At 40.2% G+C, this 11,650-nt stretch overlaps 1 protein-coding gene across 1 annotated transcript; it reads left to right on the top strand.

Annotated features, from left to right (window-relative positions):
• Nucleotides 1-9,875: 9,875 nt before the first annotated feature.
• On the top strand, nucleotides 9,876-11,253 carry LOC307188073 (dihydrolipoyl dehydrogenase, mitochondrial-like; the record flags this gene model as incomplete). The annotated part of the gene is given in 3 exon segments (XM_079924791.1): nucleotides 9,876-10,007; nucleotides 10,009-10,878; nucleotides 10,880-11,253. Coding segments are annotated over 3 exon segments (1,317 nt in total). The 3' UTR covers nucleotides 11,195-11,253.
• Nucleotides 11,254-11,650: the final 397 nt, after the last annotated feature.

Here is an 11,650-nt window from a genome sequence, read left to right as displayed (position 1 = left end):
CTAGAAAGTTCTTTGCAACACAGGTATCAACTTTAGGAGGGATGCACATGTTGATCATGGGGTGAGACATCACAGTGGGACACCCTCTCATCCACTGTTCCAGTACATTGAGACTCTCAAACTCAATGTCTTTCAATGACACCGGATTCCATAAACACTCTAGCAATGTGTTCTTTCTTCAATTTAAGGTAATTTAATTTTGTTCCACTTTAGTGATTAAGAACCGACCCGCCTCCTTTTAGTAACCCTTCATATTAATGAAATACTTTAAACTCCACTTTTACTTTTTCTTTTCCAGGCTAGACTATCTTTTTTATTTTAACTCTTTTCCAAATGACCTATCGTCTATCCCTTTAGTCATTTTTATTATTTTTCTCCTTTCTTCGTCATCTGGAGGATGAAATAGAATACCTAAACTTTAACAAGGGCCTGACAATTGTAAAACATATTGAAAGAATCCATTCCAAGTCCTTACCTGTCAGAATTCCATGAAAATAGCCTAAAATTAATTGGCTTTTTAAAGTAACCACACATACTTTTTCATTCCTGGTTCATTTTGATTAATGATAACTTCCAATTAAGGCAGTGAACATTAATTAGCTATGCATACTTACGTGTCTAAAAGTCTCTTCAAATCCACTGTTGGGCTTGTTTGCTGTTTTATGTATTAGTCTCTGAATACTTAGCTTTTTATATTATTTTTATTAAACCTCTGTAATTCATCAATTCATATAACTCTCCTATCCATTTTATATCTGTAAAAAAACTCTGAATTCAGGCAGTTATATTAAACTCTCCAGAATAGTTGATTTTCTATTATTTTTCAAAGATGTACTGGAACAGAGACTCAATATATTTGATTAAAAAGAGATAACCTAGAGTATCAGCTAGAATTAATTTTGGCTGCATGTACCTGAGAATGCAAAATAATAGTGGCTAGACCATGCAAAGGTGTATATTCTACATAAAAGGAGTAGGGAACGAGGTAGTCCAAGGCTAGAACAACAATTCCATGAAATCATCAGGGACCCAAGATGCTTCTCTCTTTCTGCTCTGCTATTTTCAGTGTGTGGATTCTTCATATGTGACCATATTCAAGGTCCATATTCGAGGACCATATTCAAGGTCCATATTCAAGGTCATAAAATAGCTGCTAGAGCTCCAGCCATTACAACCACACGCTGGCATTAAGAAGGAAGAAAGGGGGCTTCCCTGGTGGTGCAGTGGTTAAGAATCCGCCTGCCAATGCAGGGGACGTTGGTTCAAGCACTGGTCTGGGAAGATCTCACATGCCACGGAGCAACTAAGCCCATGTGCCACAACTACTGAGCCTGAGCTCTAGAGCCCGCGTGCCACAACTACTGAAGCCCACGCACCTAGAGCCCGTGCTCTGCAACAAGGGAAGCCTCCACAATGAGAAGTCCGCGCACCACAGTGAAGAGTAGCCCCCACTCACCGCAACTAAAGAAAGCCCTCGCACAGCAACGAAGACCCAACACAGCCAAAAATAAATAAATAAAATAAATTTTTTTTAAAAACCCTTAAGAACATCATAAGCTTTAAAAAAAAAAAAGAAAGAAGGATGTAAAAGGCAATAGAGAGTTTTAGGCAATACAAACTGTTCTATATTTTTCTGATAAAGAGCCTTCCTATAGTTGTGAAATAAGTAAATAACCCCTAAGATTTCTTGGGAACTGTCTTAATTCCTTTTAGCATTCCTTACTGAACTTACTCCTCACTCCCTGCATCCTTTTTGTTTCTTTTCTCTGGACCTGCTATAATTTCTCTCCATCATTATAAAGTATTTGGAAACCAAACCTGGATTCAATGCTCTAATTAACTGAACATTAATTCAACAGATACTTAAGTGCCACCAGAGGACAGGTACTGTGCTAGATGTCACAAATATAGCACTTATCGAGACAGAAATGGTCCTGACCTTCAAGAAGCTTATGCTCTAAATCATTATAATAAATAAATAAAAAGATAGTTCCAGAGTTGGAGGTGCTCTTCGGACATTTAAACAGGATAACTAGGAGAAAAGAGGAACAAAGACAATTTTGGATAGGGAGATCAGGGGAGACAACTCTGAGAGGTGACATTTAAGCCCTAGTGAGGAACCGGCTGATATTTTTGGCAGGAAAATAATTTTGTGACTCTAGAGAGCCTCTCCCAGAAACTAGAAATATATTCTCGTATCACATGGACTTGACCTGGCATTTTTAGAAATCCTGCCCAGTTTGCAGAATCCATAAATATTACAACAAGGAACACAGTCCTATCACCCAAACATCCATTATATCTTGCTTTGTCATTTAAGGCATTTAACTCAATGTCAAGTGCTCTGGGAAGATCCCAAGCAAAATTACTTGTCCCATTCTATCTGCGTTGTTCGTGCTATTGTTTTATCAGTTAGGTCTCCTTGGGATACAAGCAATAGAAAATGCAAATTAAACTTGCTTAAGCAATTGGAGTTTAATGGCTTACAAATTAAAGGGTGTACATCGGCCTTCAGGGACAGCTTGATACAGAGCTCAAAAGGATCAGAAAGAGTAGTTTTGACCCTCTCCATTCCTCAGATCTACTCCTTGGTGACAGTGTTTGCTTCATCCTGGCTTCCCCACCCCCAGGGCATGAAGACGGCTGGAGGTTATGGAGACTCCTCTCCCACTGGAAATTCCAACTCTCCTCCCAGAAATTTCATTTCCTCTTGAGGCATTATGTCTCTCCTTGCTCAATTTATGGCCCCAACAGTATACTCTGTCCAGACCTGGCTCACTGGCTCCAGCCTGGGATCCAAGGATGGAGATCAGCAATTCACATCTCAGAAGCATGAGGGAAAGTGTTGGGAGGTGGGTGTAGATGTCCCACAGGAAAATCAGAGCGTGTTACTGGTAGAAAGGTGAAAGGAAACAAAAGCACCATATTGCACTACCGTGAGCTTAGTGCTTCTTGTGCTGTATTAGGTCAATTGTGTTTCTCTCTTTCTCAAACCCCATGATGAACTGTTTGAGAAGAAGAACCACATCTTCATCTATTTATTCCATAAGGTCTACCCAATGTGCTGATAGATATAATACCTGCACCAAGTGAGCTCAACACACATTTGCTGAATTCAACTATTGAGTAGGGTACACACATGTGTGAGTGTAGAGGAGTACATATACCAGTGATGGTATTTGCAGTACATTTAAATCTCTCACAAGACATCAAACTATTTTTTAAAAGTTTGACTGAGAAACTGTCCTCACACTACATTTATTTCAGTTCTTGCTTCTGTGATATTTAGTTTATCTTAATAGTCATTCTTTCTACAGCCAGTTCATTCCTATATATTTTTTCCTCAATCATATATTTCAATCCACATTTAATTTACCATTTTGTAAGTCTTCAAATCTAGTCTACTCAAAGTGTTCTCCATGGAAGGCAGCATCAGTGTCACCTGGTTGCTTGTAAAAAATGCAGAATCTCAGGCCCCACCCCAGACCTACTTGAACCACATCTGCATTTTAACAAGATTTTCCGAGGATTCATAGAAAACCATAAAATTTGAGAATCACTAGTCTCCTGCTCCAGATTAGCACCATCCACTGAGGATGTAATAGGAACCACATATGTAATTTAAAATTTTCTGGTAACCACATTAAAAAGTACAAAGAAAACAAGCCAAATTAATTTTAGTAGTATACTTTATGTAACTCTATCTCAAGTATTATCATTTCAACTTGTAATCAATATAAAAAATAATTAATCAGATGTTCTTTGGGGTTACTCTTTCTAACCTGGTGTTTATTTTGTACTTACAGTACATCTCAGTTTGGACTAACCACCTTTCAAGTGCCTGGATAGCCACCTATGGTTAGCAGCTACTGCAGTTGGTGAAACCACATAACTCAGATTGGGACTTGGTCTTTTAACTGACATCACACACCTGGTCTCAGGACTTAAGGAAGCTCAGGTTCTTAATGTCTCATGGCAGAAAGAATTCAGTGAGAGACAAAGTGATAGGTAAGAAGTAGATTTAGAGAGAAACACATTCCAGAGAGTGTAGGCCATCTCAGAGGTGAGAGGCCCCGAAATATGGCATGGTTAGTTTTTATGGGCTGGGTAATTTCATAGGCTAATGAGTGAGAGGGTTACCCCAACTCTTCCAGGGGAAGGGGTGGGGATTTCCAGGACTTGGGCTACCTCCCACTTTTTGTCCTTTTATGGTTAGCCTCAGAACTGTCACTGTGCTGGTGAGTGTGTCATTTAGATGCTAATATGTTACAATGAGCGTATGATGAGGCTCAAGGTCTAGTGGAAGTCGAATCTTCTGCCATCTTGGACCTCGTTGGTTCTAACCAGTTTTTGTCATGTCCTATGGCTACGTCATTCTTTTAAAGGTTGTGCCCTGCCTCCTTCCTTCCTGTTTCATTGGCACAGCATTGGACCGTAAGATGCATGAAAACAACAGACCATGTCATTTCACTCTCCACTGTAACCCAGTGCCCAGTACAGTGCCTGACGGGTAGCAGACACTCAATAAATGTTTGTTGACTTAATATGTTTGAGTGGAGAGAGATTTAAAATATTTAACCAGCACAGCAAAAGTACTGACCAAACAAAATCAAGACAGAACCAGGATGTAAACTATCAGTAGTGCCACATTAGAAAGAAATAGCATAATAACGGCCTAGAATACAGTCATCCCTCAGTATCTGCGGGGATTGGTTCCAGCAGCCCCTATGGACACCAAAATCCAAGGATCCTCAAGTGCCTTATATAAAATGGCGTAGTATAATGAATACAGTCAGTCCTCAGTGTCCGAGATTGGTTGAACCCACAGAAGTGAAACCCACAGATACTGAGGGCCAACTGTATGGGAACTGGTCCAATCCCTTCACATCTCAAATGGAACATGGGATACAGACAGGTGGGTGATGTATGCTTAGTCACACTTTTTTTTTATTACGTACACTAGGATTAGACGATCAGGTTTTAACTTCCAACCCAGAGAGGCTTCCACTGCATCCATTCATTCAGTGAGCACCTACTGTATGCAAAAGCATCATGCTGGACCCAGTGGGGGAAGAGACATAAAGAAGAATGATATTCACGCACTTCCAAGAAAACCAATTAAGATCATTTTCATTTTCAATGGAATGGAAACACAACTCAAACTAATTGGCACGAAGAACAGCATTTATTCAGTCATATCATTGAAATTCTACAGGTAGAGTTGGCTTCTGGGGCAGCTTCCTCCAGACTCATGTGTCCTCAGTTCTTCTGCCTCTCCGGAACTGTCTTCCTTCATGGGTTGACTTCATCCTCCACGGCTACCCCAGCCCTAAGCAGCTCTTCCTCAAATCACCAAATCAAGCCCAGAAAGAACGACTATATTTTTCAGAAATCCTGGGAACATCATCTTGCATCGCATTGGCCATGATTGGATTAATTGCCATTGCTACCTCTACAACAGCCCTTACGTGTTGGGAGATAAAACATTCTGGCTCAAGTTAGTCATGGCCCATCCCCAGAGCTGAGAGTGTGGTCAGCAATGTTAGGCAGCATGTAGGCTTAGAGTGAGGAAGGGCTTTGAGTAAACGTGCTTCAGACGAGGGGAGAGCAAGCTGGTGTGCAAAACACAATAACATCTGCCCCAGGACCTGTGTTTTTTCATTTCACTCTCCCACTTTTGAGAAGGTAAAAATTAATCGGGAATACCCTCCTCTCCACTCTCTTCCTTCTCTCCCCTCCAGTTTTCCATCCTTTCTTTTCCTCTTTTCACTCTCTTAAAGGTAGAAGCATCAGGTGGACAGAATTTAGAATTATGGTCAAAGTCAAAGCAGAGAAGTCATTTTGGTTTTTCTCTGTTGCTCCTTCAGCTCTTGAAAACCTTTATCATTTGTATTTATCTTGGTAAACACAGTTTTTAGTCTAGAAATTTTTAATGAAGTAAGGCCATGCCATAACAGCCAATTAAAAAAAATACTGGGGAAGATTGTTTACTTGCATCTTGCTAGTTTATTTTTATTTATGCTGAATTTCTAATGATCTTGTAAACACTTCTAGGATTCATACACAAATAAAAAACCTTTTATATGTTTTACATGTTATCTGTTTTATATACTTTCTAGGTAGTTTCTACCTAGAAACTACTCCACTCTAGTGTCCATCATACGGGCATAGCTTGCTTACGAGCATATTGCTCAAACTAGTATAAATTGTGGAAGCATCAAAGCATTAACTAAAGGTCAAGTGAGTACCTGATTTATCACACCTGGGTACAAACCGCTTTAATTAGAACTGGGGAAAACCAAACTGTGACTTTGGGAAAGGGCCCCTCTCCACTCTGTGTGTTCCTGGCAGAACTACTGGTCACCAAACCTTATCCACTCTGGCCACAGAAGTACAGGACCCAACCTGCCAATCAGAACATCCTATCCCCCCATCCAGTCACTGGGTACTGGGTCAAGGGCAGTCACATGATCCAGGAAGACACAATAGGAGTCTATCCCTGGCATTTTATATCTGTATCCTAAGAAGGAAGCTGAGTTAGGATGATCGAAGCCTAAAGTTTGCTGAGTCCAGATCAACTCTCTCTTAGAAGCCAGCAAGCAGACCAATACAGCTCAGGAAAGAGCCAGTGGGGAGAAACCCCAAATCTAATAGTGCTTGAACCCACCCCCATTCTTTCTAGGAAAATAAGTCAGTGTGTGTGTGTGTGTGTGTGTGTGTGTGTGTGTGTGTGTGTGTGTGTGTGTGTGTGTCTGTGTGTTAGCTTAAGCTAGTTTGGGCTTATTCACAACACACACTTCCTGGTATACAAACAGGAAAATGAAAGAAGGATTTCAAAGTGAAATTCACTGAAGCTCAGGAAGGTAGCTTGTTACTATTATGAAATTGTGGTTATGTCTTTAGTAAACAAACAGAATCATTTACCGTATATTCTATCATCCTTTGTCTGTGAAGCAGGAATCGTATTTCTAGTGCTTCCTTTTCTCCCTGCACTAGGTCAGGCAAACTCAGGTTTCTGAGTGAATAAAAGAGAAATATAATACAGTGTTTCCTTTTAGACAGACCTTCTGCTGTATCACTCTCTCCTCCCCTGTCCTGGTAAACTGAATGGATGGTGTGAAATTTCTGTTGGACTATTCTCTAAGTCAAAATGTTAGGGTGGAAAAATAGCACTTGTGTATTGAATCAGTGGTTTGCACATATTATTTTATTTAATAAAGGAACTACCCCAGTGAAGCATTTTCCTGTTTCATGGAAGAAAACACTGAAACTTTGTCAGGTACCTCCTGGAGATCCTGAAACAAGTGTGGGCAGCACCTGGACACACACCCAGGCCTGTCTGGCTCCCAGCCCATGATTTTCCCCACGGCATTACATTGTTTCCTGGATTGAATGAGAGTCCGAAATGGAAATAAAGAAAATTCATCCCCTACCCCCTAAAAAAAAATACATGTTGAATACTGGAAGAGAAGGAAGACGAATGAAGAAAGAGGAAGGAGAGGATGAGGAAGAGGAAATTTCTACCATTTAAAAAACAAAACTCAAAACAAGAATCATTCGTCAAAGACCATCCATCTCAAGTTAGCCATACTTGAAATTGGTACATAAAAAAGAAAAAAAAGATAATCAGCTTGATTTACCTGAGAAAGGAAAGGATAGATATTATGTTTTTTAAAAACTATTGAGCTTTAAGTAGCAATTAAGAATAGAAAAATTGGACTTCCCTGGTGGTGCAGTGGTTAAGAATCTGCCTGCCAATGCAGGGGACACGGGTTCAAGCCCTGGTCTGGGAAGATCCCACATGCCACGGAACAACTAAGCCCGTGAGCCACAACTACTGAGCCCACGTGCCACAACTAGTGAAGTCCGCACACCTAGAGCCCATGCTCCACAACAAGAAAAGCCACCACAATGAGAAGCCCGCGCACTGCAAGGAACGGTAGCCCCCGCTTGCCACACTAGAGAAGGTCTGCGTGCAGCAACGAAGACCCAACACAACCAAAAATAAATAAATAAAATAAACAAATTTAAAAAAATAAAGAATAGAAAAAATTAAAGTTCGATTATTGCCAGAAATACAACCAACCTCCCAGACCCAAGATTTGAGAAGCAAGGATGGAAAAATTGGGCAGTCGGTCAGGTTTACTTTTGAAACGGCCTCACTAAGTGCTTCGTCCCATACAAACTCTCAACACCCCAGCAGCCCAACCTCCCTATACAGGCTTATTGTACTAGATTTCCTGCCTCCCCCCCATCAAAGCTTGTCCATCCTGTGTCTTATTAACTAAAGGCATATTCTCTGTTTTTTATAACTTAACCTTTTAATCTTAAAACACTGACACAGAAAGTTTTCTAAAATACATTGCTGCTCTATGTGTATAAAATGAAAATGCAGAGAAGGACCAGAAAAATACACAATGTAATGAGGGGGGAGGGGAATGGTGAGGTGAGATCCTGAGATAAGGGCAGATTTTTCCTTTTATTCCACTTTCCATTTATTTTATATTTTTAACCTTTTACATTAAGCATGTGTTTATGTGTAATTTTTACAAAATGAGTGAGAAAAAAATGACAAAAAATATAGTTTAACTCATTCTCTTCTTTCCAGAAAAATTTTTAGTAGCAGATTAAAAAGAATCTTTTAGAAAAGCTTCTTAAATACATAAAAGGGATTTACAGGAGGGGGCAGTTTCAGATATTCCTGGGGTTCGATGACAATTAGAGGGAGGTGTTTTCTGTAGGTGGGATTTTTTAACGCAACTTCACTCTTAGTGCATTTGTGAGCAGAACCTACACAATCACAGCCTCCATCCCCACATAGTCACCGTGCAAAAGAAACTTCTATGTGCTTATGTGTGTCTATACTGAGTTATACGGTTTAAAGGATATAAGCCGAATACAGGGTAGCCTCTGGAGGGGAGCGGTCAAGTAAAAGTCAGAAGACATTCTGCATTTTCTAAAATATTTTAATTTCTATAAGAAAAATGTATTCATGTTTGCTTAGTAATTAAAAATAAATATAAAACAAAATAAATTTTGAAAAACATTTTTTTTTTGACAAGTGCAAATGAAAGGGGGAAAAGATGTATCCCATCTAGTTGGGCCATAGTTTGAGACCCACCACTTCCTCCAGGGTACTCTTTCCTCCGTTACCTGCCTAGAGGGTCACTGGGTAAAATGACTTGGATGAAAGGAAACACATCCTTTTCCTATGACCACAGAGCCAGAGTCCTCTGTATTCACATTTTCTCTCTAGATTTGCTGACTACCCTGATTTCTGTACTAATAAACATCTTTTGGTTGCAAGCGACAGAGACCCAGATTGAATCACCTTACTCAAAAAGGGGAAATGATTTTATCACGTAACCAGAAGAACAAAACAAAACAGGCCTGGCTTAATGCAAAGTTGGATTGGGCACTCAAACAGCAGCAGCAGCAATTTGGTTTTCTGCCTCTCAACTCCTCCTTCATTCTCAAGTCTTTTCCCGTGTGGAGCCCAAGCTGGCAACCAGTCACTGCAGGCTTATACATCTACCTTATATTTCCACCAAACAACAAAAAAAACCTGTCTCTATTTAGCTCCAGAGAAAGTCCTGTGTTTAGTGTCATTGGTCTGGCGCGGGTCATGCACCTATCTCTGAACCCATTGCTCAGGGAAAGGGAATGGGATGTTCTGACTGGACAGGCCCAAGTCATGTGCTGACCAATGGCGTGGGAGCCTGGGATCAGCCCCACCTATAACACAGGGATTGGGTTGGTGGAATAGGTAGTAATAAGGTACTCTTATTAAAATAAAGGGAGGAGACCTTGGCGAGGCGGCAGAGACGCTTAGCGGAGTTTGAAAGCTTTGGCGGAAAGGAAAGTCCAGTGGCAAGATGCAGAGCTGGAGCCGTGTGTACTGTTCCTTGGCTAAGAGAGGCCATTTCAATCGAACATCTCGTGGTCTGCAAGGAGTTTCTACAGTGCCACTGAGAACTTATGCAGATCAACCAATTGATGCTGATGTTAACAGTGATAGGTTCTTGTCCTGGAGGATATGTTGCTGCTATCAAAGCTGCCCAGTTAAGCTTCATGGCAGTCTGCGTTGAGAAAAATGAAACACTCGGTGGAACATGCTTGAAAGTTGGTTGTATTCCTTCTAAGGCTTTATTGAATAACTCTCATTATTACCATATGGCCCATGGAAAAGATTTTACATCTAGAAGAATTGAAATGTCTGAAGTTCGCTTGAATTTAGAGAAGATGATGGAGCAGAAGAGTAATGCAGTAAAAGCTTTAACAGGTGGAAGTGCCCACTTGTTCAAACAGAGTAAGGTTGCTCATGTAAATGGATATGGAAAGATAACTGGGAAAAATCAGGTCACAGCTACAAAAGCCGATGGAAGCAGTCAAGTTATTGATACAAAGAACATTCTTATAGCCACAGCTCTACCAGAGATCTCCATCTCTCTCTTTAAATTGAATACCAAAGTTACTGGTGCTACTAAGAAGTCAGATGGAAAAATTGATGTTTCTATTGAAGCTGCTTCTGGTGGTAAAGCTGAAGTTATCACTTGTGATGTACTCCTGGTTTGCATTGGCCGACGACGCTTTACTAAGAATTTGGGACTAGAGGAGCTTGGAATTGAGCTGGATCCTAGAGGTAGAATTCCAGTAAATACCAGATTCCAAACTAAAATTCCAAGTATCTATGCAATTGGCGATGTGGTTGCTGGTCCAATGCTGGCTCACAAAGCAGTGGATGAAGGCATTATCTGTGTTGAAGGGATGGCTGGTGGCGCTGTGCACATTGACTACAATTCTGTACCATCGGTGATTTACACACACCCTGAAGTTGCTTGGGTTGGCAAATCAGAAGAGCAGTTGAAAGAAGAGGGTTATTGAGTACAAATTTGGGAAATTCCCATTTGCTGCTGAGAGCAGAGCTAAGACAAACGCTGACACAGATGGCATGGTGAAGATACTTGGGCAGAAATCAACAAACAGAGTATTGGGAGCACATATTCTAGGACCAGGTGCTGGTGAAATGATAAATGAAGCTGCTCTTGCACTGGAATATGGAGCATCCTGTGAAGATATAGCTAGAGTCTGTCATGCACATCCGACCTTACCAGAAGCTTTTAGAGAAGCAAACCTGGCTGCATCATTTGGCAAATCGATCAACTTTTTTTTTTTCGATCAACTTTTAAATTAGAAGATTATATTTTTCTGAAATTTCCTGGGAGCATTTATAGACGTAACATTTCTGAACAGGAAATGCTCTCAGCTCCAAGAATTTCTAGGACTGAATTACAAAACTTTTGGAAGGTATTTAATAGGTTTGGACAGAATGGAATAATCTCATACCTATATTTTAAATAAATTTAATATTTTGTTTTACTGTGTTAATACTGCAGAAAAAAAGCTACTTATAGTAGCATGCTGGAAAATTTTCTTCAACTCATATTTTCATGCTGTTTATGAAAGGCTCAACTTCACTGAATTTATGCTAAGTAGTTTTATCTCTGTTACAGGATTTACTTACATGGGTGGAGCTGGAGTATGGTATGTGAACAGCTGTGTTTGAAACAAGTTGATCAAGTTATTTTAAACTTGGTTTTCACATTGGAAACAGTCATTAGAATAAGTTAAACATGTATAAACTGAACTG

The sequence above is a fragment of the Stenella coeruleoalba genome (genome assembly GCF_951394435.1).
Source record: "Stenella coeruleoalba genome assembly, chromosome: 6".
Lineage (NCBI taxonomy): Eukaryota > Metazoa > Chordata > Mammalia > Artiodactyla > Delphinidae > Stenella > Stenella coeruleoalba.
This window is presented reverse-complemented; position numbering and strand designations above follow the sequence as displayed.